We start from the raw sequence: 26,621 nt of genomic DNA on the forward strand, positions 1-26,621 counted from the left end.
GCTGCAATTCCTGAGTGTTTTTTTCTTTCACTTGTGAATATGAGCAGAAGTGGACACTTCAAATTAGCACTGTTAAAAAAATCAGTAAATGTTAATACCCATAGTGTTCTTTCTTTTGCATGGGAGATAACTTTAAAAGCCTATTGCCTAACAGTCTAAAAATGTCAGACTTACTGGAATTCATCCCTCCGTGTACTCAGATCCCACTGCTGTCTTAAGATTTTTAAAGCACAATTTGTGTATCCTACTTAGTCATCCAAAACTTTTCAGTAATAGAGGAAGTTAATACTGTTTAATGCAGGAGATGCTGTTTCACACAAGCATAAACACAGAAACTGCTGCATAAAAGGGCAGCTAACTGTACACCTCTTCACCAAAGCTTATGTGACAGAAACAGGTACTTGTTAGGGAAACTGTTTCTTATGATGTAACCGAAGTTAGAAGTAGAAGAAAATCTAGTAATATTAACATTTGCAAGTGGTTTTTCCCATCTTTTAATGGTCTTCCATTATTTTCATTGGAATTGGTTAGGATAATCCTAATTAATGAGGAAGTAAATTACCAGGTACTTTTTATTACTGGATTTCTCACAGCTGAAATGTTAAGTCCTTTGTATTTAAAAAATTATTCACAATTTTTCATTAAAAATGTATTACAAGCAAATTAGCAGCTGCTAGTCGAATTACTGATGATTTTGCTTAGCATGTCTCTTGAAAGTAGGAGTATTGCTGAGATAATTCAGTGTTATTTGAATTAAGTTTGAGGGTTTTCAAACACAGTTCAGTCAAATAAAGGTCAGGAAAGATAAAGAGCTCATTTAAATTTCTCAGGCTCCTTACAGAGGACAACCATTTTACCCACTGCTGAAGTGTTCTAACCTCCGTCAGAAACATTGCCACCCCAACTGCTTTATGAAACAACTAAAGGCAGGGGCCACTCTCAGAAGCTTGAAAAGGTTTTAAATAGCTACATTTTCAACTGCATCAGGGCTGCAGTGTGGGGCGTGGGGAAGCCTTGAGCACTGGGCTGGTACTTGAGCACCCTCAGGCTGAAGACAGAGCAGTGATGTCCAGCAGGGCAGCAGTGAGGCATCACCAGTGTGACTGCTCGTTACCTTGATTACAAGTATTTTCTGGAGGGTACAAACACACCTGCAGTTCTGTTCATACTTGGGAATGACTTGCCCTCACCAAGGCAGCACACCATCCTGGCCTCATATACAGGGCTTAACTTCCTAGGAGCTGCATGTGCCAGGCAGCTGCACGGTTGAGTGGCATCTTATCCCATCAAATGGGAATTGTCAGGGCTGCTGTCATATTTTGCCACTCAGCACTGGTCACAAATCGCTGGCTACAGACTTGTACAATCTGTGGCTTATCTCTTGGCACACAAAAGTTTGGAAGTCTTGTGGATGACAATAGGTCTAACAACTGATCCAAAATAATAAATAATAAAAAAGTTTTTATTTTTAAGGAGAATGAGTTTATACCCTGAAAATTGCAGCAATCCTCAGTACCAGGCTTCCTTATGCTGGCTGTAGTGCATGCATAAAAGAGGCAGGTGTGCAGAGAGAGGAGCTTACTGCATCAATGGCTACAGCTGAGGACACTTTCAGGTTGCTAATGCTCGAAGTGTGTCCCTTTTTAATAACAAAATGTATTTTTCTCCTATAAAACTTAGCTTGTCAAAGGTGGAGACAGAAGATGATTAGTGTTTGTAATACACACCAGTAAATTGTGTGTCATAGCTCTAATTACCATTCATCATCCAGGGTCAAATGATACTGTAGTTACACAGAAATGCTCAACCTCTCTTTACAGGAAAGTATGTAATTTTTAAATTATGCACGTAAGTTATGGTACCATGAATGCGAAATGTGACTTTTTTTTTTTTTTTTTCTGCGGGGGGGTGGGGGGAATTTCTTTTTGCCAGGTAAAATAGCTGCATTCTCCAAGGTAGAGATTACTGTAGGACTCTATTTTTTGCAATATATTACAAGAGGCCTGAAACAGCAGAACTTAAGTTTTCTTTCTGTTCAAGTAATGCCTTCTGTTACTTCAAACTGTTCCTCCAGTCCCGCATAGCTGTAACGCTTCTACAATTTTCCTGATTGCTATATAAAGAAGCAGAAAGCACTGTGTAACAAATAAAGGTAGGATTGTTATTGATCTATTAGGCATCACCTATTTCTTCTCTTAAAAAATTGCTTATGGAAGCTTATCTCAGTAAAAATTACTCTTACTTTGGAAAAGCCGTAAGTTTATGCTTCGGTACATCTTAGTTTTCCTAAGTTCTTCCTATGGAAGCTCCCAGAATCTTGTTATTCCATACAAATGAAGAGCTGACATAGTCTAGAAGTGATCTCAATAACTCAAGTGAACTGCTTTCCTGTTAAATGTTTTCCTTGCACTAGAATATTGTATATAAATTCATTCATGATTTAAAAGTTGGTTAAAAGGTTAAGATTTCTCTGAACATTGGAAAGTTAAAAACAACGAGGAGCCAAGATTTTTCTTCATAATTTTTAATACTTTTAAATTTTAAATACTGGTTTTAAATTTGTGATTGTAACATGTAAGAGCCAACTTCTTTTAATTTTTAAAACTTATCATTAGGATCATAAAGCTATTATAGAACAGTTACAACTCTACACACTCAAGGTACTCAAAAATATGATTCATGTTTTAAGTCTGTAAATGAACAGCGGCAATTCAAATACAGCATCTGTACAACTTGACAAAAATACAGGTGGACAATCTGATTAAAGAGAATCTGCACAACTTCAGATAAGCCAGCTCAGCCCAATTAAGTGAAAGGTAAATTTTTTTCAAAGTGCATCACATTTTTCACAGATAAATTTGTCAAAGATTTTCAGGTTCTCAGACAGAGTAACAATGACCATCTCATCTTCATTCCCAGTACAAGTTCTATCAAGTCATATCCTTCAGATCTAGTTTGCCAACATCTAAATTCCCCAAACAGATGCAGATATCCAAAGATGCATCTGATGTATTTGATGATTGCTGCATTTTCAGCCTTTTGAACTAGTTCAGCTTACAAAACAACCATTCCAGAGTCAGAAGCTGCTTCTGCAAAGACCACCACAGCTGTGTTAACACTCCTATCTGTTAACAGGAGGAAGTGAACTCGAGAGCACACAGACCTGGCAGTGACTGACAAGAGGGATGGCTCAAGAGACAAGGCAAATTGTGAAAAACCATAAAAGCAACATCCCCTCCAGAAGAAAGGCTCTAATGGCTACTCACACAAAGACAATATGAGAGGCCTCCAGCCTTTTGAGATTACTTTTTCAGAGGTCCATTAATAATGATTTCTCAGTCACGTAACTCCTTCCATAGTCCTTGAAAAGCCTCTTACAAATCTGATTGGGCAGGGCTAGCTGCAGTGAAGTACCAGTGCCTTTATCTAAAAGTAAAACATACTCTTTACAAATAGTATCTGTAGTGTCATTTTATTTACAGAATAATTCGCAAAAGTACATCACATTTAGTGCAAATGCAACTAATGATATAAGTTTATATACTGCTTTGTAAACTTTCCATACCTTTGTAAAATAAAGCTATCCTATTAAATTAATAAACTTGTCCGTGTTCCAACAATTACCAGAAACGGCAAATAAGGAGTTTATATTTTGGACTTTTTTGTTAAGTTCTGATCAGTGGCTGTGGTGGAATGTACCACTGCTTGGTTGATTGTAAAAAGATGAAATACATTTGAGGTATAAGATTTTGTTTTTTAAAGTTGGTATATAAAATGCTCACTGGTGATATAGTAAAGATGTACAAATTTTCATCTTATTTGCCTTGCTAACATTACCATATAGGCACTTTTCTACATATTCAAATGAACAGAATAACTCTGTAATAAGGCATATTCCATGCACACCATTAGAGAAAGGCAAATAAAAAGGGAAGAGTTATGAAGCATGAAATCTGCATGCGTGTGTAATCATGTGTTAGGTACGGTTTCATCTCTACAGAGAAGATGAACAGAGAAATTTTTCAATACTGTGCAGATCACATTTACTCATTTACCAAATCTTCACTAAGTTACTGTATTATATCTCTTTTCAGGCACCTAGCACACTGTATCAAATAAATTTGACTTTCAACTTTCTTTTAAAGAAAATATATCTGCAACTTTTTTCCTCAAGATACACAGTTTAGTGAAACACCAAGCAGCCTCTGAAGAGTTTCCAACTACAGGACATGGATAAAAGACCTCACAGTCAGTACTAGCCCAACACTGTCTGCTCCTAACAAGTATCTCCAGAATCAAAGGCAGAGAAACATCTGACATTTAAATTTTCACAGCAGCTAAAGGGAACTTTCCAGTAAGACCTATGCATTCTTATAGCTCTGATGGGTTTTTGATCAAGAGGCAATTTTTCTACATGAACCTCATAGCACAGCTTTATTGAGATGAGGAAAACACATGCAGGATCTGAAAATAATGTACTCGTCCTCAACCGAGACTGGGAATGTTGCTTTATGTAATCCAAATTATTTCAATAAATATTATAGTGTACCTTCTCACAGTTTTGAAAAATCCCCAAGTATTATCCAAGAAAGTAGTCCACAGAAAGCATGGACAGATGTCTTCTAGGTTTTAGGCAGTCCTTTGCCCTCTCATACAGAATCTTTCTAGGTATTTCTATATCATGTTTTAAAACAAAAATTCTGCAGCACATATTACATAACTAAAAAGTACAATAGAAATATAAAGATATCTGGAAAAAATAAAGCTTTTCACACTCTTACTCCTTCAGAACTAAAGATCGTCATAAGAGTAAGACAATAGAAAAGGCAAAGTCATAAGGATATCGACAGCCCTCAGATATTAACTGGCATTTTATGTAACAAGATGATTCATTATAGAAACCAGCAGCAATGAACTGTGATTATACAAAGCAAAACAAAACCTGCCAACAAGTTACCTAGGTTTTACTGAAGCCACTCCTTTCAACATCCCCAAAATACCACACAGATTTTTGTGCATATAAAGCACATACAGTATGCTATATGTGCATTTGTCTCTTGTGCTTTTTACACATGCAAAAAATCTGCACAAGTATCTTAGGAAGGTTGATAGTGAAATTCTACAACTTGTTTAAAATTAACACAGTAGCCCATGTTGGTGATTCAAAGTTGTATGCACTTTTCTTCTTCTAAAGCAAGCAAATAAAAATAGAACCATATACATGTTATCAATACATGTATTTATAATTACACACTAATTCAGCAAGAAAGTTAGCAGGAGAGAGCTACTGTTAAATATTCAGCCCCATGGTGTTGCAACACTTCTTCACTTCAGTATACAAAGCCTAGAACCTGGGCCATAAAAAGACTGTAGATCCTTCGTTCCAGCATGGAGTGCTCTATGCATGGTCACTTCTCCAGTGTGGAATGCTCACCCAGTCTTGTTCTGATTGCTGCAGGTAAACAAAAGAATACAGGACTGAAAAGTTTGTATACTGCTAGCAGAATGAACTTGTTAAACACCTTAAATATCATCAGGACCACTATCATCATGTGTTAACTGTTGGCTTGTAATGCCTTGTTCTTAATCCTTTACTTACACTAGTTCTCTAACAATTCACATTTAAAATTGTGAATCATTACAGGGATAACTTTCACAGAAGAATGAAGCAACTAAGACTTTTGGAGTCTGACACAGTAAATGGAACCCAAAGATAGAACTATGTCACACATAGAAAATGTGATAGAGACTCATCTTCAGATGTAACTGAATGATGCTGTAACACTAGCACAACTAAACAGAATTCTGTGGTTTGACATGACAGTTATAGAAAATGAAATATATATAGCAGGTGTCAAAACTAGCAAAAATGAGTTAAGCCTTATTTAACACTAAGGGGCTAAGATATCCTCAAAGGGATCAAGAAATCCTCTTCTTATGTCTTATCATCATCTAACTGTTCAAAGAGTTTATATTAGCCAATAACTCTAACCTATATTAAGAATATATCCATTGACTTCAGAAAGCACCTGGAAATCCCTTTTCTTTCCTAGGTTCATCAGAAAGGCTAAAAACTTAAGTCAGAGTCTTCTAAATACTATATTAATTCATGTTGGTCTGTCAGTGAAGTTCCATTAAAAAAAATCCTAGGTTAAAACTATTCTGTTAATATAAAAGAAAACTGAAATGTACTCATAGTCTATGAAATACACAATTTTAAGTAGAATTTACGTTATAAAAACCTCATGAGGCTCTAGAGTAAGTTCAGTGTGTATCTTTTCAGAACAAGTGCAAAATGCCTGTGAAAGTGGAAAAAGCCAGTACTCATCCTGCTTTACTTCTATATAAATTGGACATGTATGCAAAAACAAGATGAGCCAATAAAAGTCTATGAAAACTAATGCTGGCTAACTTGTGCAGCCTGTACACATGAATTGCATGATGGTTTTAAAAAAGTATATTGCAAGCTAAAGCAAGTACTGAAGCAATGCTAATAATGTAAGACATTCCCAGATCGCATACTTCATTTGGCCTTCAAAATGGTGATTCAAGAATTTAAAAAGTATGTATACCTGCTAGTACTAGAATAAAATAGGCTTTCCTGCTGTTTTCTCTTGCACGTATGATGTAAAACGCTTTAAGAACTTTGGATATTCTCGTTTAGCCACTGCCCGCAACACTGATGCCGGTGCCCAACCTCCCGGGTTCACTAGAAATAAACAGAAAGAAGGGCATTGAAATAAAGCAACTCCACTAAATGTTGAAAAAGTAAATTTTAGTTAATTGCTTCTGCAACGCTTCCTGAAGTAACAAGAAAGAATAACCATCAGCAGATTTTTTTATGTCCCTAGGCTTGTGCTATAGCATTTTCTATTTGTAATACTCAAACTCAGTCCAGATCTATGATGCCATTATTTAGAAAACATTAAATATGCTGTATGGTAAGTCTTGGGAAAATGTCTGAATAGAAGAGGATATTGTCTATGGGCTTCCAAGAAACAGAGACTTGAGCAACTTCCTATTTCAAAGACAGCAGAGTCAGTCTTAATTTTTCAATAATTCTGCATTTGCCTGCAGAACTGCCACACAGGCAACACCCTGCAAATGATTATAAAGCATTTAAACAAAATTTGAAGTTATTTTAAATTCACAGGGAAAATACGTTGCTGAAAAAGCTACAACTTCCCATGTAGTCACAGTTCAGAATTTAGCAGTGAAAATATACTTTTTAAATAATTCAGAAACTTAAAAAAAACTAAAAAGCAGAGTGAGCTACCCTTGAAGTGTTTTGTGATAGTAAGCATCTCCAATACATTTCTAAATACTGGGTACAGCAACAATACAATTTAGCTTTGAAATTTTTTAATCAATACCAAGGATCTATCAGCTAAAAAAAAAATATTAAGAAATGTAGACTAAATTATACAGCTTGCAAGCATCTTCATACAAAATGTATTTACTCCTCCTTGGCATCAGGGGATAAGAACTGTATCTTTACTATCAGCAACTTTTCAGCCTAATGAGATGAATTGGAAGAAAAAAAAATCACAGTAGTACATGAAAAAACCCAACATACCATTACTGAAACTAAAAACTATGCCAACTCATTCCAGTTGCAGACATTTCTGCCCACTTCCTCCACCCCAAGGTTATATACTTAGGACTGAACTTCACAGTTCTTCCATTTATTCCTTCCAGAGTACACCATAACAAATGATCCCATTCACCAGTTCATGTAGCACCTTAATCTGAGACCTTTTGAACATGATGAACACAAAGGTGATGTTATATATATAGATACAATAGAAAAGAGAAAAGGCATCAAGCCTTTTTTTTTTTTTGTGCCAGTATTCAACTCCCCAAAATTAACATCATGAATGTCATACTGAAAAGTTTTATACTTACCATTAGCTACATATGTAATCTTGCACAGAATGTTGTCTCTGCTTATTTCCTTGTTGCCCTCTGGTGGACTTACTAAAGTCTGACAAATCATTGCAATATTTATTTTGGCACGGACACAGCGATTGTTCAGCTGCCAAAAATATGAAACATTGTAAGCTTTAAACTAATTTCAGCATACTTGAGCATGAACATCTTTTCATTGTGAAGTCTAAGAGACTCTAGAAGCTGTGTTTCTTAGAGTCTGCTTTCTAGCACTTACATGGCTGCAACATGAAAGTGAGTAAAATAAAAGATACATGGTGGATAGGGAAAGGATCTAAAATGTCTGAATTTTAACTTTCTGCTTGCTTAACAAATTTTAAGTTAATTACTTCAACTGCTGTGATAACTCAGTAAAGAAACATTTCAAGAATAATGTATCAGCATTTACAAATATCAGTTAACTTTTCCCTTGAAAGCATGCAATGGAATAGCAATCCAAGGAAAACAACCATTGCTATTATCTCGTAGAACCAAGGCAAAACTGTGCAAAATGGAGACTATCTATAATTATACAAACCTACGCTTATATTTGATAGTGCTGAAGAGATATTGATTTGATTCCATACAAAATGACCTCAACTCTTTAAAATATTTTCACATCTCCAGAAATTTTGCTTCCATTCTGCTGTGACACCTTAGATCATGCAAATGACAGAGAAGGCAAAGAAGCTTTTGGCTAGGAATGCCTTCATCAAGTCATTTTACCACGGTTTAAATCAACTGTATTTTTGTAAAAACTCTCCTGCACTGCAAGAACAGAAAAACTACAGAACTTTGCGGAATCAAAATAACACTTACAGGAGCACTGTCATGTTCTACAGAGAAATTGCACACAATCCATGTTTCTGGATCATTTTCACTGAATGCTGGTATTTTTCTGATGGCAGACAAATACAGCACATCCCTTTGAGAGGCTGGCCACACTCTCTGCAGAGAAATACCTGAACATAAGCTTTTACAGGTTTAACTACTAGTTAAAATTCAAAACCAAACAAGGCAAACCAGGTCAGTTATATTATTAAGTTAAAGTATCTTCCAAGTTAGTGATTTCATTCTGAAAGATGAAAGAGAACATAGCTGTTGTAAATAGGGAACAGAAATATCACATTGGCTACACTTCAAATGAAAAAAAAACAATAAGGCAAAACTTTAACGTCTTTGAAATGCAGAGCACTAAACTGCAATGAATTTTTTATTTAAAAAATAGGAATGAGCAGTTGCCCTCCTGTACCATGAACCTCAGAGGTTTGCGTTTTAGTTAATACTTGCAAGCTACAAACTGAACTAATGGCTAGGTGTACAGGGATGCATCTATAGTTACTTATGTCTCCAGAGAAGAGAGAGGAGGGATGTATTTAAAAAAAAAAATACCTCAAAAAGCTACTACTTCAGTAAGACAGGTATAGCAAACTGATACTATCCAAGAGAAAGTTTCAGAAGTGAAGTGTGTGACAAAGTAAGAAAATATACCAAACTTATTTTCCTGACATTCCATACAAAAAAAAGTTCTGGCTTTTACCACAACCAATATAGATGACACAAATGTCTTACTCAAAATTATGAGTCCTCTTTTAAAGAAGTTTTAATGTAACTGCACTACTGGTAAAATTGTCAAAGAAAAACTTTTGTTTTAACATTTGAATATACTAATATTTGGAAACATACAAGACTAAGGATAAGTATGTAAATTTTATTCCTATAGATTTTTCAGATCTTTACATTTCAATTGTTGGGCTGTAATTCAAATGAACATTTTAATAAATTGACACCAAAACCATTTTGGGGGAAAAAACAATTAAGGTACAAGAAAAAATGTTGTACCAACAATTAAAAAGACTTTCATTATGAGGTGGTATGTCACATAATTGTGGTGAACATTAACCTGCATTTTTGCAAAAAAAATGTGATACAGTCGTGTAACTTCTTCCTTGTAGTCAGTGGTGATTTATTGCTTCTGTTTGCTTTGGATGGCTCTGGCCTTGCTGGCAGTGATATAATCATGACATTAAAAGCAGGCCTCACTTGCTACTACAAGCTCTATCAGACACATACATAACCAATTATGTCTCAAGAAAAGTTTGAAAAATTGATGGAAGTTGCAGTTAGTAGAGAACTTGTTCTGGAATATTGTCCAGAACAGCATTTTAAATTGTTAGACAAGTCAAGTATTCATAATACTGAAACATGCATGCTTCAGATGTCTCAGTAAGGTATGCAAATGAAGTGTTATTACCTTATGTGTCTGGTAAATTATGATTGCGTTATCAGCCAAATTTTCCACGACATGGAAATTTTCAATTGTTGCTAAAAGGGGAGGGGGGCAGGGGGAAGGGAAAAAAAAAACCATCAGTGAACAGTCACAGAAAATAGGACAATGCTATAAATACTATTCTTGCTGATAAATCTTCAAAGCTGAAGAACCAATGCCTTACTTTCCCAGTCATTACGAACGTCAACATTCCAGAAGTAGTGGCAAACTTCATGCCCTGTTACCCCTTTAACAGCATGGGTTGCTTTCAAAGGATCTAGAACTATTCCATTCTCTTCTACTTCTCGTCTGTATACCTAGAGCCAAACACAAAGAAAGATACGTAAAGCAGAAGCTGTCAAAACTGTTCATGTTTTAATTGTTTAAATTTAATCAGTCTAAAAAAATCTGAACTAATAAACCACTTACCTAGAAGCTTATTATGCAAATAATTTGCCATGAAAGTGTCCTCTGGTAACATCCACTGAAGACATTCTTATGTGGCAATTCCCATTAAAATACCAGTACTTTAAAGTTTCTACTCCAGAAATTATTAAGCTAGCTTATTTATTACTATTGACATGGGTTTATAATCATGGGGGAGCAGCCAACACACTGTAGCTTGTTACTCTTGTTATTTTTGTACATAGAATTTACACATTATTTTGATACCGAGCTTTAAGTAGGAGAGAATGAGAAAGGAATTTATAAAGATTAATCTATTGAAAGAGTTACACAGAATTTTATATGAATACATAGATTAGAAGCTACAGTTCTCATGGACCCCAGTCACAACAGCATAACTTACTGATTTTTTCAAAAATCATAGAATTATTTAGATTGGAAAAGACCCTTAAAATCATGGAGTCCAGCAGTAAAGATAACATTGCTAAATGTACACTGGAAGTATCTGTCTTCACAGTGTATCATCTTATATGAATTAACTAAACCTGAAACATTTACCTTCATTTCTCCTTCTTCTACCACTAGCTGCCAATTGGCATCTCCTCCTACATCTTGCAAGGAATATGTCATGTGGTTTTGTACCATCTCTTCCACCTGTAAAAGAAATAAACCAGTAATTTTTAACTCATTTCTTCCATGGTTTTGGGGAGACACTGTACAGCACTGGAAGTCACAAGTTAATACTTCAATTCCGGTGCAGGAGCTGAATTTGAACGAGAGTTCTCTGTTAGGTTAGGAACAAACAAATAATGCTGGCCTTCAGAAACAAAAGCCAAAATCTTGATTCAAATTCCGATTTCATCCTTTGTGGGTACTTCCTAGCCTGCCTTTGTGCCTTTAAACTGTCAAACCTCATCACTTCTACCTAAGACAGTTCTTTACTTCAGCAGATAGGAACTGCAAGTATCTCTAAATGGAACTGCAGTACACTATAAGATATTCACTGAAGAGCATTTTGAAAGCTCCGCAAAGGCAGGGGATTAGGGAGGAAGACTGACAAGCTCTAAAAAGCAAATGCACATCAAAAGTCATATTGGAAGAGCAGTGAAGAGAAGAATCACAAGCAAAGCATGCCTCCTCAGTTTCAGAGGCATCTTTGCAGAGTTGACAGCTAGAAAAAAAAACCCAGAAATGCCTACACTCAAAGGATTATGATGGTACAGAGATTCTACAATTACAAAATGCTAGTTTAAAACTTATTTTGCTAGAAGCTGTGCCTTTTTTTTTACAGACGAATATATGCTATGTGACTATCTCATTTTTTATTCCATACAATATGCATGAAAATGGGTACTGGGACAGGAAGATGATGTGTACTTTAGCTCTAATACATTATTCTTTTTTTTTGTTCTCCACCCTTTTCCTAATGCCCCAAATAAAAACAGATGCAAAATCATAGAGTATCCATTGCTGTGTAATGTTTCAAATATTTGAAACACTTCAATAATTTTTATCTACCCAAAAGACAGACAACTACTAAAACCTGTCACAGAAAGCAAGTCCACTTGATTCACAGCATTTTCCTGAACTACTAGAAATACCTCTTTTTTTTTCCCAAAAGAAAAAGCACTACAAACAAAATTAGTTAATTGATCAACATAAAGATTAGTTGAAGTGCACAAAATTAACAGTCTGAACCCCAAGGTGCTTTTGCACATCTTACAAAAATATGAAGCCTAGTGTGCAGTAAAATAAGTAAAACATGTTTGTGCAAGTATGAAAACAAGTAGGAAGCAAAAATAATATCAATTAATATTTTTTTTTATATGATAAAGAATTTAAACGTATTATTTACTTTTAATTTAAGGCAGTAATTTTGTATGTACTATGTACCTAACAGGCAATACGCTTAAGGCCAGAAAGAAAAAAGGTAACTGAATCACATAAAACTCTAGAAGCACAACATGAATAAACAAAATCCACCAAATGGAAATCCTAACTGTCTTATTTTAACTAAGCATAGACTTCTCTAGACAAGGCAAAGTTATCAATCCAGGTTTTGGGTGCTCTGGTTCTGAGCTTCAGTGAACAAAAAGCACCACCAAGGCTTCTAGACAAGCCAACTTTTGCTGCCAGTTATTAGCAGGTTTCCTACAAAAGTTTCTTCCCTTTTTTTTCCCAGTGAAACAGTGGCAGTACAATACAAACCAGGTAAGAATGTGGGCTATTTAAATAAACAATTATTTAGCTCTTCATCACACTGCTTTAAGAATGGAATTCTTGCTATGCTCTCAGCACGTACTTCCCATTCCTTCAGGCCCTTACGTATTTTCTATCCTATCTCTTAATTTATTAAGGAAAAAGCTACACTTTATACATTTACTTTTGTCTTTTGATACTTTTTGCTTTACGTGCTGGATGCAATGGGATGAAAGAAATATCAAGGAAAGACGAGGACGAGGCATCCCCAGGAATGCAATCTAAACAGGCTCCTTCTTCAGCAGGAAATGCAGGATTTACACAACCTGCTTGTGCACATTGTCTGTACAAACTGTATTTAGTCTATGCAACTGGTCACCATGTGACAAACTTGCATCAACTTCAGAGGCACAGACAAGATCCAAAGATTCTCTCCCACCTGAGAGGCTCACTCTTACCTCTGGGTTCCTAGCTGGCTACAAGAACGGTCTGCTTGCAACCTGTATGTCATAAAGCCTTGACCTGAACTTTGAGTGGCAAGTTTTTCCTTTTAAAGGGCCTAAGAACAACTCAGAACCTATTATAAAGCTGACAGATCTTTAAAATAAAGTGATCTGAACTCCTACGCAGCTGGCAGAGACAACAACACCTTTCTAGAGACACACTGAAGAAACAGCTCCCATCAGAATACATGTTTAAACTTCTCAGACTTAAAAACAGGGCTGCAAATTGCTATTGACCTTTTACTGATACCAGTATTCCCTTCATTCACATGAAGTCTAGGAAAAAAAATCACATTTATTAAGAACCAAGATACCACTTTGCCTTCCTAAAGCAAATTGTCAGCCTGAGAACAGGAAGGCACAGTGACACAGGCCAATTTTTAATAAATTTTTAATAAAGTCTATAGCAGATAGAATGAAAAGGTCTGCTATTCTCATCATGCTCTTTGTTCTTGTTCAGTAGAACTGAAACTCCAGAGTAGGTGAAATACTTGTTAGTCTGGCAAAAATTTATTTTAGGGAAAATACTTGGAGGCTGGAACTGCATGTGGGGATATTCACACTTTCTGTAGTTAGTCCATTAACTTGAAACTGCATTAGGAGGCACTCCACAGTAACTTTCATGTAGTATAATCTGTGCAGCAGGCAAAAAGAGCAACTTTACTCCAGTCCATTTGATCCTGATACTTAGCCACAATTTGCATTATTGTCATACGGATCTGGTCCACCTCAGGTGTGTTTTTAAGTGATAAATTCTGCAGTCATGGTGGTACTCTATAACTCAGGTTTATCATATGAATACAGAAATGTTATCACAGGCATAAAACAGGTGAAAATGAGAACACCTGCATATCTTGGAAAATAAGAGTTCTCCTTATGCTTAATGATCTCTGCACCTACAACTTGACAGAGTACTAGTTTCTGTCTTGGCAATCAAACTTGCTTTCTATTCCTTATTACCCCCTTTATTATCCCCTCACTTTATTACCCCTCCTCCCAAAGAAAAAAACAACTTAGAAAACTAACTCAGCTACTGGAGTACCAGTGATGAGCCTATCACTGTTGTGCAACAGTTGTTGCATACTTTTTCCCTTGCAGTAAGTTCAGATTTCAGAAATAAACGGACTGCAAAAGGTCTTGGAATTTTAGTTCATTAGGCAAGTCCTTAAATGTTGGTTCTGTTCATGGAGCTGGTAGTAGGGTCTGCAGGTAATAAAATTCCAGGCTCTGTTAAAAACAAAAATAAATTCCATTCATTTGGAAAAAAAAAAAAAAAAGATTGGTCAGAGCTTTTAAAAAACTTGCAAAAGAGCAGATCCCAAAAGCAAGCTCCATATTCACCATCATGTATGGACCAGAGAAGGAAAGAAATAGCATGAATAACATATCTGACCTACTGTTTTGGAGATTAAAAAGCAAACGCTTATCTAATTCTACTATAAACTATCACCTTCCTAGTAAGTACCTAACGTAATTTTGTACATTACTGGAATGTATCATTATTGCAACACTGACATATTCAGGATATCAGATTTAATTTCTGAAGGACAAGTGAATATACATGAACACTTCAATATTATTTCTCATACCCACAGTCTTGTTGGTCAGCATGTTTAATGGACTTCTGGTAATCAAACTAGTCACAGAAGTAAAAAATAGTAATAGTGAACCATAAGACTCAATGTATTAATAACATTACAACTTAACACTTCAGACAAAAATCAAATCTTTGATTTAAAAGCAAGAAATTCAATCAGAATATTCAATCTGAAGAAAAGACCATCTCTAGCCTCTGTAAAAGATGTTATTCTACTTTCAATAGACATAGAGATATAAAATTTTTGAACTATAGACATTTTTATTAAAGCTACTGAAGTAAGCCAAATAGTTTCATGAGATTAGGGCCTCTGCACAAGTGGTATGCATGCAAGCTGGATGTAAAGAAAGACAACCATTTAGTACAGGAATAGAGAACTCCTTTGTTTGTCTCAATGTACTAGTTTAAAGCAGTGATTGACGTAACAAAAAACCAAAAAAGAAAAAAAACCCAGGTTCTAGAGAAAATGATGATATAAAGCAAAGATATGCAACCCCCACTTGACACATCAATACAGTACCTGGGCGCTGAATCTGTGAACATCATCAGAGGCACTGACTAGATCAATGGAAGACATGGAGGAAGAGCGACTATAGGGCTACCAGAGACAGACAAAGAAAAAACCAAGTAATCAGAACAAAGGCACAACAGAGCGTTCAGTACCAACTTGCAAGCACAAGATAATGAAGAAAAGGAAAACAAAGGCACCATAAGCAGCAAGCACAGCAGCAAATGCTGATTTCATGCACCTATTATATATTATGCTCCCAGTGTAGCCCTGACAGGAGCATAGTGTTTCCAGTAACATTCAAAAACAAATCAACCAGTCCTGATACAACCAACTGGATTGTTATTTTTTTAAAATAAAATAAATTCAATGAATCTGCATGAAGTTATCTTGAAAATACTGAAGTTTGCCAATTGGGATTTTTCATTTTTTTCTGCCTGACCAGCCTGATACAAGTAAAGAATATTCTAAACAGGTTCTTAAATCAGTATTTTTTATAAATCAGCCAAGATAAAAAGCAGTCCTTCTTCAGCTCCAGCTACTTTTTTTCGAAAATGAGTAGGCAACTGGAAGTTACTAGAAACACTAAAAAAAATTTCAGCAACCCATACAAAATATTACATAGAAAGAGCACAGACCAGCCCATTATTCTGAGAAGATCAGGATAAGTATCTTACCGTTTGCACAAATCGATGAGTCCCCACAGCTGAATATGCATCTCCAGAAGGTAAGGATGTTGGCCAGTGTAATCTAACCTTTTCGCTTTGGGACTGCAACAACATAGGTTTAATTATTATTAGTCAGCTGCTGAAACAAAGTGAGTCATGCTCAATCTACATAGTCACTACAACAACTAATGCTGTCCATGACAGGCATGAAGCTGTCATCCCACTGGAATTCTCAGTGAGTGGGCTTTAAGGCTGAATTAATCTAAACTTCAAGGTGTATTTCTGACTAAAAGAAAACACACTGGCAGCACTAAAGATCCATGTAGTACATGTAGTACTATCACAGTCACTCAAAACCTTTACTCTTTGCTAAGAGATCCCAACATAGGGTAAATTTTGTTGGATACTACAGGTCCACTAGATAGTCTTTTAGTTCTCAGGTCATTGTTATTCACCACATTCCTAAGCATAAAGCCTTTTACAACAGAGGATGCAAGACTTTGTTATTCCCTCTCATCTTATATGCTACTACATACTTTCTCATACTCTGTTTTCTAATATACCTTATCCCTTTTTGATACTTGTCACTGAAATGTATTAAAAAATGAGTTAGTGAAGTAGCCACGCAGAAGAATGTCTTTCCTATTCCATATATCACTGAAGTAAAAAGAAACTTCAGATCAATTATTAGATTTTGAGAGACAGCTGAGATTTTGAGAGACAGCAGTATTTGATATTTTTATCTTAACAGGGCAGCAGTCATATAGATAATTTTCATACAGGACATTTATTTAGGAATTAGAAACTAGAGACATTCAATATACTTAGCACTTACACTGTTATTTTCTAGACAAGCTACGAAGTTACTTTCTCAAAATTAGCATTAAGCAACAATATTTTAATGTAAAAATAGTAAGGGGAATTTCCTGATCAGTGTCAGAATAAATTAACTGGAGCTTCAAGAGATACACCTCAGGACAGACTGTAAGACACAGAAGTCTCTCAGAAGTGCTCATCATTAAGACATTTTTCAAATGTTAGTACCTGTTCTTCCATTTTATCCTGTCTGTCAAGAGCAGCTTCAACAGCATCAAAGAATTCTTCTTCATTAATCAGACTATTAGGACCCTCCTAGAGCATAAGAAAAAAAACTAGTTAAAAATTCTGGAGACATAAAAGTTCCACTTCAATTTAACATTAGAAATACATGTTTGTATTTTATATGTAACTGATAGAAGCAAATTTCTTCTACACATCTCAAATATTTTCACCAATATTCTTAGATTACAAGTTATTTGAAAACCTTTACTTGTTAAAGGAAGTGTCTTCCCCTGACAACAATTTAATGATAGTTACATAAAGAAGAAAAAACCCCAGGAAAGTGAGTAATAGTGTCAGTATGCTTTGACTCCAAATTTAGGACTTAATTAATAAATGTCTTCTCTTGAAAATGTTTACAGTGTCAGTAAAGTACATCTATTAAGATAACCATGTAGTTAAGACTCCTTACAAGTATTACAGTGCCTTAAGGCACTGATATTCATGTGCGTTCAAAAATAGAACAAGGGAAGACATAATTTTGGGGATGTCTATTAAACATTCTTGGAAAAAATAGTTTTACACTAAACAGCAGGTAGAGTTAAGTCAAGGATTGAAAACTCTAGTCTACCAATTAAAATGGTAATTTAATAAAATTTGGTTTACTGCTTTTACTGTACTGTAAAACAACCTAGTCCTGCAAATTAAAAAAAACAACCCGAAATTGTCTATCAGCAGTGACACCTGCAAGAAGCAGCTGGACTAATAACCAAGCAGACAAAGTTCAACTTCCTATTTATTTAATTCTTTTACAGTGATTGTCTCAATGACAACAATTACTCTAACATCAAGTATCTTAAATAGCTGTACAGCACTAGTACTATAACTATTTCTCAGGCTGTGACTTGAAAGTAGAAATGTGTTTCATTAATGTACATGAAAGGGTCAAGCTTACTGTATTACAGGTGAACTAGCTTACATTAGTGTGGATGCCTCATCCATGGAAGTGTTCAAGGCCAGGCTGGATGGAGCATTAAGCAACCTGGTCTAGTGGGATTAGTCCCTGCCCATGGCAGAATATTGGAACTAGATGATCTTTAATGTCCTTTCCAACCTAAACCATTCTACTATTACTCTTCAAAGGTTGGTTTATGCATCTTAGGATAGAACTAAAAACCTCACTGAGGACAATGATGATGAAATGCAATTTAACAGAAGCAAGGAACTTAAAATCTGAATTTGAAAACATAGTATTTCAAGTGGTAGTGACAAATTAAAAATCAGTTAAAATTAAATGTAATCTTGTAGGACAATCTCTCCTGTCAGAGTTTTCATATTTTTGTTTTACTTATCTCTACAGCTGAACAAATAAAAAGGTAAAGTACAATTACATATAAGTGGTATCAAATGTAAGAGAAATTAAGAAAAAACCAACAGAAGTATCTGTAAGAAACATACTTCAGACAAAAGCAAAACATCAAAGGTTAAGATATACTTCCACTCAAGAAATTAAGGACTGAGATTCTTCATGCAGTTTCAGTTTCCAAGGTGAAAAAGTACGTTTGGCATGAACACACTTGTAAATTATGCTTCCACTGGCTTGTGAAACTTCGCTTTTCCTCTTTAAGAAACAACCCAATCTTAAAAGTGTCTTGTGTTACTGTAGCAAGGTTTTGGTAGCTGAAGTGGCCACAGGGGTGGCTTCTGTGTGAAGCTGACAGACGCTTCCCCCCACGTCCAACAGAGACAGTGTAAGCTGGCTCCAGGATGGTCCTGCTGTTGCTACTGCCCATCAGTGACTTTGGGATAATGTATTTAACAAGGGGGAAAAAAACTGCAGCTGGAGAAGAGTGGAGTGAGAATATGTGAGGCTATGTGAGAGAAAGAGCTCAGTAGGTACCAGACCAGTGAAGAAGGAGGGGCAGGACGTGCTCCACATGCTGAGATTTCCCTGCAGATGCTGGTGAACACCACAGTGAAGCAGCTGCTCCCCTGCAGCCCATGGAGGGTCCAGGGAGGAGCAGAGATCCACCTGTAGCACACTGAGGAGCCCACACTGGGGCAGGTGGATGCCCAAAGAATGATGTGATCCTGTGGGAAGCCCACACAGGAGCAGGCTTCTGGCAAGACCTGTGGCCCCATGGAGAGAAGCTTGTGCTGGGGCACGTTTACTGGCAGGACTGTGAACCTATGCTGGAATAGCCTGTTCCTGAAGGACTGCATCCTGTGGGGAAGACTCATGCAGAGCAGTTCATGGAGAACTGCAGTCCATGGGAAGGACTCATGTTGGAAGAGTTCATGGAGAACTGTCTCCTGTGGGAGCAATCCCACACTGGAGAAGGGTAAGAGTGTAATGAGTGTTCCCTATGATGAGGAAAGAGTGGCAGAAATGATGACAGAGGAACTGACCCCCATTCCTTTTGTCTCTGCACAGCTGAGGGGTAGAAGGCAGAAAATTTGGACGTGAAATTAAACCCAGGAAGAAGAGAGGTGTAGAGGAAGTGTGGTTTTAAGATTTGATTAGTAATTAAGCAGTATTTCTCCAAGTTAAGTCTGTTTTGCCTCTGTCACACTTGGTGAGTAACCTTTCCCTGTCTGTATCTCAACCCAGAAGACTTTCATTATATTCTCTCCCCTGCCCACCTGAGGGGAGTAGCAGAGTGGCTTAGTGGGTCAACCCACCAGAAAAAGTCATAGTATTATAAAAAATTTCTAAAGTAGAATTCATACCTCATAGTCTGGCCCCCCAAAGTGGGACTTTTTCTTCAGTTCTGTCACAGCATTTTTGTATGCTTCTTCAATTCTTCTCCTCTTCTCTGTCTCCTGTAAAATTACATAACTATTTGATGCAGCGAAAATGAATTGTCAACATGCCAATAAATGGAATGGCTAGGGTAGTGTTTTTTCCAAGCAACAACTGCAAAACTGATGAGTTTCTGAATTTATTTGTTTGTATGAATTATATGTGCCAATATACATGCATATATAACAGAAAGTTTGGGGAACTAGCTACCTGGAGGGTATCTTCTAAGTCACATGGGAGACACCAGACCAGCAAGCAAAAACTGGTTTCTAGTTTAAGCACAGTTGTTCATGCTTCATTGGGAGTCATACTTTTTATCTGACACTTATAAACTTCCTTGACACAGATACTTGGGCAGGGATAACAAAGTGTAAAAACTAACACTGATAAAAAAGCTAACAGGCTGAATTGTAGCGATACACTAACAACTTTGTATCTACAATTAGGGCAATAATAATTGCCCTAATTTTGTGAATAATTTTGTGGACTCCATGCAGAGAGTGCAACTTGATAATCTTCTCCTGTAACAGCTTGTGACCGTATTAGGAGCCAGGCTACGTACGAACCTGATGGTGACTATATCATTGTCTATTTTGAATAAAGCAATTGTAATGCCAAAATCAGACTAAGTTTAATATTGCCTCTACAAATGCATACTGCCAGATACTTTCTATGAAAAAGCTATAACCACTTCTGAAATTCTTGCAAAAGTCAAGCTCAAGATCCTCCAAGCTAAGTATAAAAGGTGGAAGGAAAAGCTGTAACTACAATAACTTTAGATAATACTACATGCTTTACAGCAGTTTCATTCTGGACATTTGACTATTTTGGTAGTGAAAGAAAACTAACCATATAATCTGTACTTCTATCATCTCACAGTATTTATTTCCTTTTTAGAGAAGTTTACAGACAGATTCAAGAAAATCAAAAGTACAAAGATTACACCATTCTTATCCCACATCTATCTATCATATGGAAAGCAATATCTTTTGATCAGGCCCATAGTTATAGAAGTTACTCTTAAAAAGTGATGTTTAAGCACTAAAATGAAAAGATAAAAACTAAACCAAAAGCAGCTCTACCACTGTGGAATAATGGTAACAGAGATCTGAATACAGTCAATTGCTGTAATTAAGGGTGTAGGCATCAAGGTGCTGCTCACATGGTTAGCCTTTGTGGGAGAAGACTGGGGCTGCCTTGTGGCAGACACAGGTGGCTCTTGCCAGCTCCAAAACAGACTCACTGCAACACGCAGCTTAGCCCATCCACTATGTATGTGACACTTCTCTAAAGGTAAAAAAAAAAGGAGTATAAAACACTCAGTGGAGAGAAGAACTGGTAGAAAAAGTGAGACATCACAGGGGAGATGCCAAGACTAAGAAGATGAGGAGATGCGGCTCCGGGGCAGAGAACATACAGGTCCAAACTGCAGGGGTATTTCCTGAAGGAATTACATTCCATGAAGGATCTACAATGCAACAGATTTTTTTCCCATAGGGCTGTCACCAATGGAGGCTCTACAGCTACTTGCACTAGAGCTGGGAAAAAGTATGAGGAGGAAGGAATGGCAAAGAAGAAGTTTTGGACTAATTGCAAATGCTCCATTCCTCACCCTGCACTGCCTGCTGCTAGCAGGCAGTAAGGTTATGGAACATAACTCAAGTGAGAGTACACAGCACGTACTGGGCAATCAGCCCAGCCAGTAGGGGTTTGTGAAAGGCAGGTCCTGCCTTACCAACCTGAGCTTCTCTGACAGAGTGACCTGCTTAGTGGATGAGGGAAAGGCTGTGGATGTCATCTGTCTAGACTTCACTAAAGCCTTTGACACTATTTCCCACAGCATTATCCTGGAGAAAATGGCAGCCCATGGTTTGGTTGAGTATTCTCTTCGCTAGTTAGGAAACATCAGTCTGGATGTCTGGGCACAGAGAGTGGTGGTGAGCAGAGTTACATCCAGCTGGTGTTCAGTCACCAGTGCTGTTCCCCAGGGCTCAGTACTGAGGCCAGTCCTGTTTAATGCCCTCACTGGTGACCTGTGACCCTCAGGCAGTGTGCAGGTAACACCAAGCTGGGTGGAAGTGCTGATCTGCTGGAGGGCAGGAAGGCTCTGCAGAGGGATCTGGGCAGGCTGGATCATGGCCTGAGGCCAATGGTGTGAGGTTCAACAAGGCCCAGAGCTGGCTCCTGCCCTTCCATCACAACAGCCCCAGGCAGCTCCACAGGCTGGGGCAGAGGGGCTGGAAAGGCCCTGGGGGTGCTGGTGACAGTGGCTGGACATGAGCCAGCAGTGCCCAGGTGGCCAAGAAGGCCAATGGCATCCTGGCCTGGATCAGCAATGGTGTGGCCAGCAGGACCAGGCCACTATTGTCCCTCTGTACTCAGAATGGATGAGGCCACACCTCAAATCCTGTGCTCATTTTTGGGACCCTCACTTCAGGAAGGATGTTGAGATGACGTCCAGAGAAGAGCAATAGAGCTCTCTACAACTCTGTAACTCTCTACAACTCTACAACTGCCTAGATGGAAGCTGTAGCCAGGTGGGGTTGGTCTTTTCTCCCAGGTAACAAGCACAAACAGAAGAGGAAAGAGTCTCAAGATGCAGCAGGGGAGGACTAGACTGGATGTTAGGAAGAAGTTCTTCACTGAAAGGGCAGACAAGCATTGGAACAGACTGCCCTGCTCTGGCAAGTGCAGGTATCACCGACCCTGGCAATGTTAAAAAAGGTGTAGATGTGGCAATCAGGGACATGGTTTACTGGTGGACCTTGAAGGGTTAGGTTAACCATTGGACTTGATAAGGTTTGAGGTCTTTTCCAACCTTAATGATTTTATGATTCTAGGTGGAGGAGCCTACAGGAAAGTAATTAAGATAAGCTCGGGAAAAGGGGTAAGAAAATGTATTCTGCTGTTCTTCTGTTGTTCATTAACTTCCCATTATTTTAAATCAGCAACAAATTGATTTACCACATGTCAAGAATGTTCTGCTGTGATAAAAACCAGGGAGCAATCTTCCTGTCTTCCTTTTGACTCATGAGCTTTCTCATTCTACTTTTCTCTCTAATCCTGCTGAATAGGTGGTAAGCTTTTCACTCTCTGCCAAGGCTGTCCCACCACAAGTCTAGTTCTAATTTCATGCAAGAAAAAATCTCTTCTTTCAGAAGGTGAGCATAGAAAGGAATACAAAGTAATACTTTATACACTAATTAAGGTACTTAATATCATGACTGTCCTCTAAACCCCAGAAAATGTCACTGACAAATGGGCCTTTTTGAAAGTTGCAAGTCTGCCAAAGCAGAGCAAGTTGGAAACTCTGAGGTTTCAGGAGCTTTTGCCCTTTTAATTCCTGGGAAAAGAAGTTGAAAGAAGTTTGTGAGCCCCTTTAAAATGTACTTACTCATGTTGTATAAGGTATTAGTCCCATGAGACTCAAGTAAAATTTAGGCTTGAATTTACTGATTACTTGCATCTACCACAAGTGCTTTAAAGACAACAAAAATGTGACAAAACCCAAACCTAAATAATTTCGAATTATATTTTAACATATTATTCTTTATTAAAATATACTGAACTACAGGCAAGGAAAACATGCTCTGAGGAAAGTCTCATCAACACAAATGAAGAGCGTTTGTCCAGCACAGGGAAGGCTTTTGCTGTGGCATCTAACAGTAGCCTTCCAATATGTTCAATACACTAACAAATAAACTGAACCAGTCTCCTCACAGTTTACAGGAGAAGGCTGAAAAATAAGCATCAGATACTGGGATGAAAGTTACTCCAACAGGATATAAGGCAAAACTTTTTCACTCTAACCACAGGTGAGGAGCAGACCTGTTTAGAAGAGCTGGGCTGCCTACAGCCTCGATAAAGCTCTGACTCAAACTGTCCTTACTTTAAGATGAAGGTTAGAGTAAGAGAAAGCTGTTGAGGTCTCTATCCAACCTGAACTCCTTTATGATTCTACAAACAGGCTTCAAGTCTTGGACCTGCTGTAATTCTTCCAAACGCTCAGCTGAACCAGTAAAGAAGTGTTGACAGAAGTCACAATACAGTGACACAGGGCCAGGCCTTTGACATATGCACCAACAATACAGAAGACAGGGTCAAGGATTTAAAAATGGATATATTTTGTCTGAATATGTTCATTCTTTGAATAGTATATCACTAAATAGAGTAAGATTAGATACACGGTATATTCCACATCTAAAGGTGGAAGGAGAACAGAAGAACAGCTACAGTGTACACCAGCCAGCAATGGCAAAATTCTAGAAATTAAAGCCTGAAATCCAACCTGCCACACCTCCAACAACAGATCTCAGACAAGAAGACACTGCACCCTTAGAGGTGTTACACTGGTTGAGTAGGCTCAGAATGAACTATCACTGCCTAGAATAACAGACAATCTCACAAGACACAGAAGATTTAACTGATTAGTATAAAGCATAACTTAATAATCTCACCAATCTCCTAGAGGACAGTGAAATAATTTTATCTTGAGGAGACATATAAAGTTAGAACTGGTTTTTCTCTCCAATGCTGTCACCACCTCTTATCATACTAAAACATTTCAGAGACATACACATCATTTTGCATGCATGGATAATTAGGTCTATGTCAGAAGGCTGTAAGCAATACACTTACTACTATGAGAAAATTTCAGGTTCTTTATAGATATAAAGAATATAGGACTATTATCTGAATATGTCCTGTGAAAAAAAGACTATGATGAAAAGAGCTACAATATCACCAGTCAGAAGAAGGCTCCTTAAAATTTTATAGGGTTAGTAATTTAAGCATCTAAAGTTAATAAATGCTCTACATAAAAATAAAACCAGTTGTTTGAGTACAAAAGTTACTAACAGCTTATTTGAAATTTGTATTTCAAGCTAAAGAGATTTTTTTTTTTCAACAGAAGTAAAAGGAAAATGATCTTACCTTATCTAGCCTTTTTTGCCAGCTTTCTTCACGTTTTACCATAAGTTCAATGCAATGAGAGAGTGTAGCAAGGATTCCAGCAGTAGTTGCCTTGAATGTTATAGCTTCTCCTTTAAAGTCTATGCCATTAATGCCTTTGGGTGTCACATGTGGAAACACTAAAAACACATATATAAGATCACTGATAGCTACCCTTAATCAAACAAGCACTTCACATGTATGTGTTATATTTGAAGACAACAGACTGGCTACAAAATTAATTTTAAAATAAAAATCTAAAGTGACAATAATGTCCACAGTTATCCACAGGATAAAGAAAAATATTCGAAAGGCAAAACAGAGCCTTGCAGCTTCATCTTGCTACACTGTATTTCAAGCCTGCTTGTAATGCTGTATTAACCCTGCACTCGCAAATCATGTGGGTGGAGGGAGTGGTAATAGTTTGTAACAATAGTAGTTTGACAGCTTGAAATGGGGCCTAATTAACACAGAGCAACCTTAAAACATATCAGACTCAGCACTAAGAAAGGAACAATTTCAAAATGTCATCAAATCCAAAATGTATAATTCAAGGTTCTTTTAAGCATATAATTACAGATTTTACTGAAGTAAAAAGGTATAAGATAAAAGCATCAAATGTGCTGAATTTTCCAAGTACTGTGAGTTTTACAGTTCCAAGAACTGCTCATGCTGTCAACCAGGCCATCTGTTGCTAAGGCTATTTAAACAAGTAGTTTAAAATGAGTGCAAAAAAAAGTACCTATTATATGTCACACTGGTATGTAGGTTGACATAATAACATATCAAGCACTGCACATAAATGTCAGAAAATATTACAAAGCAGAAGTAAAACTCAAGTTGAAGCTGACTGAACCCAGCAAGTTAAAGTAACTCCTGCTAATGCCAAAGAGCAAGCTTATGACTTATCACCTGGACTGACATAATTTTTTCCCCAGTCTGTAAGTTTGTCAACATATGACTTTTACAGTTTAAAAAGTAAAATTAATTTTTGAGTAAGTTTATTGTCTGCAAGAGCAAAGCAGAACTTTCAAGCACTTCCATTCTGTAATGACAGAGAACAGTGTCTGCACTTTGGGAACAGAAAGTAATCATCACATGGTCTTCGGCAGTGGTTTAAGTCTCTAGAGGTTTTATATGCCCTCCTTTCGGAAGCAACTCTTTTTCAAATAAGTAATTACAGACTACACACAACTTTAAATACCTAAAGAAGCACACATACTATGATAGAATACAGCTTTTTTGCTTTTCTTTTTTTTTTTTTAAATCAGGAACATTGCCTAAAAAGTAAAAATTATGGGGGCTGAGGGAAAAAACCAAGAAGGGCAAGAGAACAATAAAACTGTTTCCGAAATGATGATAAGCAAAGCAGCTCTCCCTCCCCAACAGCTGGAGAGGGAGCACAGAGGGGGCTGAGACTTACAGTGGCATAAGCTCGCAAGGAGGTGATGCAGTGTTTCCAATGAAAATAATTAAAATTATACAAGACCTTTGCACATAATACTTCACAACTTAAAAAAAGGTTTCACACTAATAATTCCTCCTGTTGGTGTAGGCTATGTTCACATGCAGGCTTAACAACACAGCTGTAATGCTTGCAGATGTGATTTTTCTCTCTCACTTAGGAAATACATAGACTGAAGAAACTGCCAGTAGCTGCAACACTATATAAATAATTTCAGAAATCTCTGCAGTAGAATTTAATGGAAATATATTTTATGGAAATATTTTTATGGAAATGAGAGAACTTTTGTC

At 37.0% G+C, this 26,621-nt stretch overlaps 1 protein-coding gene across 2 annotated transcripts in view; it reads right to left on the reverse strand.

Annotated features, from left to right (window-relative positions):
* Positions 1–2,508: 2,508 nt before the first annotated feature.
* Positions 2,509–26,621, reverse strand: part of CERT1 (ceramide transporter 1) — an 80,869-nt gene continuing 56,756 nt past the window's right edge. The window contains exons 7-18 of one of the 2 annotated variants that reach the window (XM_021531823.3): positions 24,849–25,006; positions 19,844–19,936; positions 17,120–17,206; positions 16,085–16,177; positions 15,420–15,497; positions 11,159–11,254; positions 10,380–10,512; positions 10,181–10,251; positions 8,746–8,874; positions 7,906–8,035; positions 6,573–6,709; positions 2,509–5,452 (exon numbers count right to left, since the gene is read on the reverse strand). In XM_021531823.3, the coding sequence (XP_021387498.1) occupies positions 6,582–6,709; positions 7,906–8,035; positions 8,746–8,874; positions 10,181–10,251; positions 10,380–10,512; positions 11,159–11,254; positions 15,420–15,497; positions 16,085–16,177; positions 17,120–17,206; positions 19,844–19,936; positions 24,849–25,006 (1,196 nt within the window). In that variant the 3' untranslated portion in view covers positions 2,509–5,452; positions 6,573–6,581. The remainder of the gene's footprint in view (positions 5,453–6,572; positions 6,710–7,905; positions 8,036–8,745; positions 8,875–10,180; positions 10,252–10,379; positions 10,513–11,158; positions 11,255–15,419; positions 15,498–16,084; positions 16,178–17,119; positions 17,207–19,843; positions 19,937–24,848; positions 25,007–26,621) is intronic. The other variant, XM_021531824.3, reaches the window with a different exon arrangement.

The sequence above is a fragment of the Lonchura striata genome, chromosome Z (genome assembly GCF_050655825.1).
Source record: "Lonchura striata isolate lonStrDom1 chromosome Z, ASM5065582v1, whole genome shotgun sequence".
NCBI classification, from domain to species: Eukaryota; Metazoa; Chordata; class Aves; order Passeriformes; family Estrildidae; genus Lonchura; species Lonchura striata.